This window comes from Varanus komodoensis, unplaced genomic scaffold (genome assembly GCF_004798865.1).
Source record: "Varanus komodoensis strain SLA01 unplaced genomic scaffold, ASM479886v1 scaffold38, whole genome shotgun sequence".
In the NCBI taxonomy this organism is placed as follows: domain Eukaryota; kingdom Metazoa; phylum Chordata; class Lepidosauria; order Squamata; family Varanidae; genus Varanus; species Varanus komodoensis.
In genome coordinates this window covers 837,798-841,809 of record NW_025335909.1, presented here as the reverse complement: position 1 = coordinate 841,809, position 4,012 = coordinate 837,798, and the positions used below count along the sequence as shown (strand labels likewise).

General features: G+C 44.9%; 1 protein-coding gene across 3 annotated transcripts in view; it reads right to left on the bottom strand.

Moving 5' to 3' along the window:
• Window positions 1-1,505: 1,505 nt before the first annotated feature.
• TOP3B (DNA topoisomerase III beta) overlaps window positions 1,506-4,012 on the bottom strand; it is a 16,416-nt gene continuing 13,909 nt past the window's right edge. For all 3 annotated transcript variants that reach the window (XM_044440837.1, XM_044440839.1, XM_044440838.1), the window contains exons 17-18: window positions 3,506-3,707; window positions 1,506-2,031 (exon numbers count right to left, since the gene is read on the bottom strand). In XM_044440837.1, the coding sequence (XP_044296772.1) occupies window positions 1,550-2,031; window positions 3,506-3,707 (684 nt within the window). In that variant the 3' untranslated portion in view covers window positions 1,506-1,549. The remainder of the gene's footprint in view (window positions 2,032-3,505; window positions 3,708-4,012) is intronic.

The window sequence follows — 4,012 nt, the reverse complement described above, 5'->3', positions numbered from 1 at the left end:
GGCGCGCCCCGCCTGGCGACGGCGCCCGCGAGGGCCGCGCCGGAGGGCACGCCCAGCCGCCGGCGAGCGCGGAGGGCGGCGGCGAGGAGGCGAGCCGCGCGGCCCGGCGATCCGGGTTCCTCTGCCCGCTCCGCCGGGAGACTGGCGGGGAGCCTCGGGGCCGGTCCCTGGCTGGCGGCCGAGCCTACCTCGCAGGGCTGTGCGGAGAAGGGCCCCCTGGCGTGCCTTGCACGAGGAGGAAGGCTGGGTGTGCGATTAGTGCCCGTGATGACTGCACCCTCTCACGCATGTGCCAGGAACACCCTCGCCAAGCCCAGCGCTGCGGTTCCGTGCGAGAGCGGAAAAATGATATCTAAATGTAACATTAAAAAAAAAAATAGGCATGTGTTTTGCATTTAAAATAGGCAAGATTTAAACCTTTCTGTTCTCTGTCACGTTTCAGCATGGCACAAGAGCCGAGAACTTAAGATGGAGCTTAAATGACAATATGGTGTAGTGGTTAGAATGCTGGACTAGGAGAGGCGAGTATATAATTTACAGTGCACAGGCTGGTTTGTGAACTATGGTTGCCATTTTGGGTGGCACAAAATGAGTGAGGCATGAGTGCATATCCAACAGAGTTTAACGAGTTACAAGCAAGTGTAGCACCAAGAACGCAGACAATCTCCACTTGGCGTCTTCAGCAATTGTTCGGTGTCTCAGCGATCGGCCCCATGCTCAGACAACAACTTCCAGCAGAAGCAGAGTTTATCATGGCATTGCTGACATTGTACCCCCAATTATTGCACTGCACCATGACTGTCCATCAGCTGCTGCGCTTTTGTTGCTATATTGTACGTTTTTTGTCATTTCTTTTAACCTGATTTAATAGCCCATTGAAAAGCATTCTACAACTCTTGAGTGATAAATATATCAGCAACACTGGACATTGTAAGTTGACGCAAATCGCAAGTTACTTGATATACATCTAAAGACGAGCCACGTTTCTGTTCAGTTATTTAAATAACTTCCACTGACTTCAGCTAGGTAAAACTACAACCAATTAAGAATGTCAGACAAGTCCTGTTGGATTCATTGAGTCCAGATTCCTATTCTTTGCAGTGGATGACCAGAGACCTCTGAGAAGTCCACAGGCGAACAACAACACAATAGTATCATGACTACTAGGCATTGATAGCTTTATGCCCTTCTTTGAGTGAAGCTAGCGGCCCTCACCCAATCTTGTGGCAGGAGTATCATAATTTAATAGGACACTGCATGAAATGCTACCTTTTATCAGTCCTGAAACTCTTGTCAATCTGTTTTATAGAATAAGTCTTAGGTTCTTGCGTTTGAGGAAAGAAAACTATCCATGTTCCCAACACCATGCATGCATATATAAAAATCTCTATCTTGTCCCCACTTAGTTCCCTGCTTTCCAAAATAAAACTCCTAAATTTTTCCTTTTATTGGCCCAGTGCTGAGAAGTGAATTAAAGTGTTTACAGGCAAAGAGACAGGCAGGAATAATTGAAACAAGTTTTATTATTCAATTGTTATTGCGAGAGTTATCAAACAAAATAAGCTGCCAGAGCAGCCATTTTGTCTTTCGGTTTCTTTGGATTTGGCCTTCCTCCAGGCCTCCGGCCTTTTCCTCGCCCTCGTCCCTGCCTCTTCCCCTGCCCTCCACGGTGCATGGGATGCTTCATTGCTGCGTGCTTTAGTTCAACCAGGTCTTGGAAGACGGGGTCGCAGAACACACAGCCAGAGTGCTGTGTCTCATTGCCGGGAAGGGGAGACTTGGCTTTGTTGAAATCCACATCTACCAGGGCAGCATCGCATGCCTCACAGGTCTCTGCCGACACTCGGACCTTGTGGGCGTTTTCAAAGAAGTGCACTACCACGTTGCACTTGTTGCAGGCCATCTTCCACTTGGGCCCAGAGGTGGGGTCAAGCACCAGCACGCCGTTCTCACATTCCACGCACTGTCCGATTCCAAGCATGTTCAGGGAGTGCTGGCATGTGGGGTGGGTGCACTCATTACAGCCCATGCCTAAAGAGCAAAAAGCAATGCAACAGACGATGAGGAACCTGGTAGCGCATGCTGTGGGCCTCTTCTATATGAAAAAAGAGTGACTCCTGGATCTCGAGTTCTTCACACACAAGAAAGCAAATAAATACCCACCACTATCACCCAATAAATCCTGCAATTCTGTATCTGATTGAAGAAATGAAGCAAATTAGGCTCCTCTGAACACTTAAACTCTTTGCATTTTTATTCCCGTTGTTCAATTAGGTTTCTCTCTATATATTTAGAATTCTGTAAGATGCTTGATTATTTGCAAGAGTTGCACAGGGCTATCATGGATAGGACATTTTGGAGTGCTTCCATTTATAGGGTTGCAAGTTGGAGACAACTTGATGGCACATCACAGCAGAGATGCCTGGATAGGGATGGGGAAGGATGGCTGAGATTTGGATATTTATTGGATTTGTTTGAAAGCTGTCTGTCAGCATCACACTCTCTGGGTAGCCATTACAATAAAAGTACCGATCAATAATATTAAGTAAAATGATTCAATTAAAATATAATAAACAAGATAAAGGCACAATATGCATAGTCAAGTAAAAGCAAAACATAAATTAATCTATTACAACCAGTGCAATTAATATAGATGGTCTCAGTGGCACCACAGGTGCACCACAAAAGAAAAGTTCCTTAGGCAGCTGAAGCTTTGGGAGCACCACTGCGCAAGAACAATAAATCCAGGCAGCTGTGGAGATGCAGTGGGAATTGTATCAGTTGAGAAGAGCCCACTCCCTGAATAGAGCAGCAGAAGTTTAAGAGACTCCTTTACTTTTTAATAACTGGAAACAACAGTTTGAACAGAGAGGCTTCAAGTGAGACACTTGCCCTCGGATTCCCAAGATTTGGCAGCTACTGCTTGATTTTGCATGAGATTATATTCTGTGATTTGTGGAGCACCTAAAGCAGTATACATTCCTAAAAGACCTGTGCATGATATATAGGCCAATCAGGGCTTGTTCTAGAATTCTCCTCAGAGAAGAGAAGAACATTGTCCACTTCTGCTCCATAAGAAAAGAACACACTTAATGGACAGCTGAGTTGAACTAACCTTGCACTTATGAATAATGAAAAAAGCCCTACAGATTATACTAGCGTGAAAGTTCCCGGGCAGTTCCTTCCTGCAAATGAAACTGTACTGTCTGAAGCATTTATATACTTGCTAACTTACAAATCAGAACTACAAGTCTGTCTTGCAACTAAACTCAGATATACTTATCTCTGAAGCTGAATTTTAAACACAACAAGGCCTTTCTTCCTTCAAGTGAAAGTCTGATAAACATTAGTATTCTCAAGACTCAAAGGAACTTCAAGCATTTTCATGAATGGTCTTCCAAGTTGTCAAAGTGATACCTGTAGCCATTTTGTTCTTTAAATATTTAGAAGTAGGTGATAAAAATGTATCACAAAAGGAACTAAGCAAAATACATGGGAACCTGACCTTTTTTCATGTCCCTGAAAGGGGGGTGGTTGTAACAGTAAGGGCACAGTGGGTAACTCTTCCCTCTCGATCCAGAGGACCACAGCACCAGTTCAAAGTCATCTAGGGGGCATCGTAACTCTTTGTAGAGTTTGATAGTACCATTCTGGGGAAGACTATATGTCTCGTCACAGTGGGAGCAGTGCAGGCGGCTTGGCTTTGCCTGGAAAGGATGAAGGAAAAAACTGTTAACTCAGATGCTGGCTTTTCTTCTCCCAGATCTTATTCCAACATCTAACTTTTTCTCCTGCATCTTCCTCTATTTTTAGCAAAACACAGAATACCAAACTGGAGTGACACTTGCCCATCAAAGACTCACACACTCTTCACAGAACTGTATCACACATTTAATCTTTTGAAGAGTGATTTCCAAAATCCAGTCACTGCAGCACTCTCACAATGTCCCCATTAGAACAGTTGCATTAGCTTGCTTGCTTGCTTGCTTGCTTGCTTGCTTGCTTGCTTGCT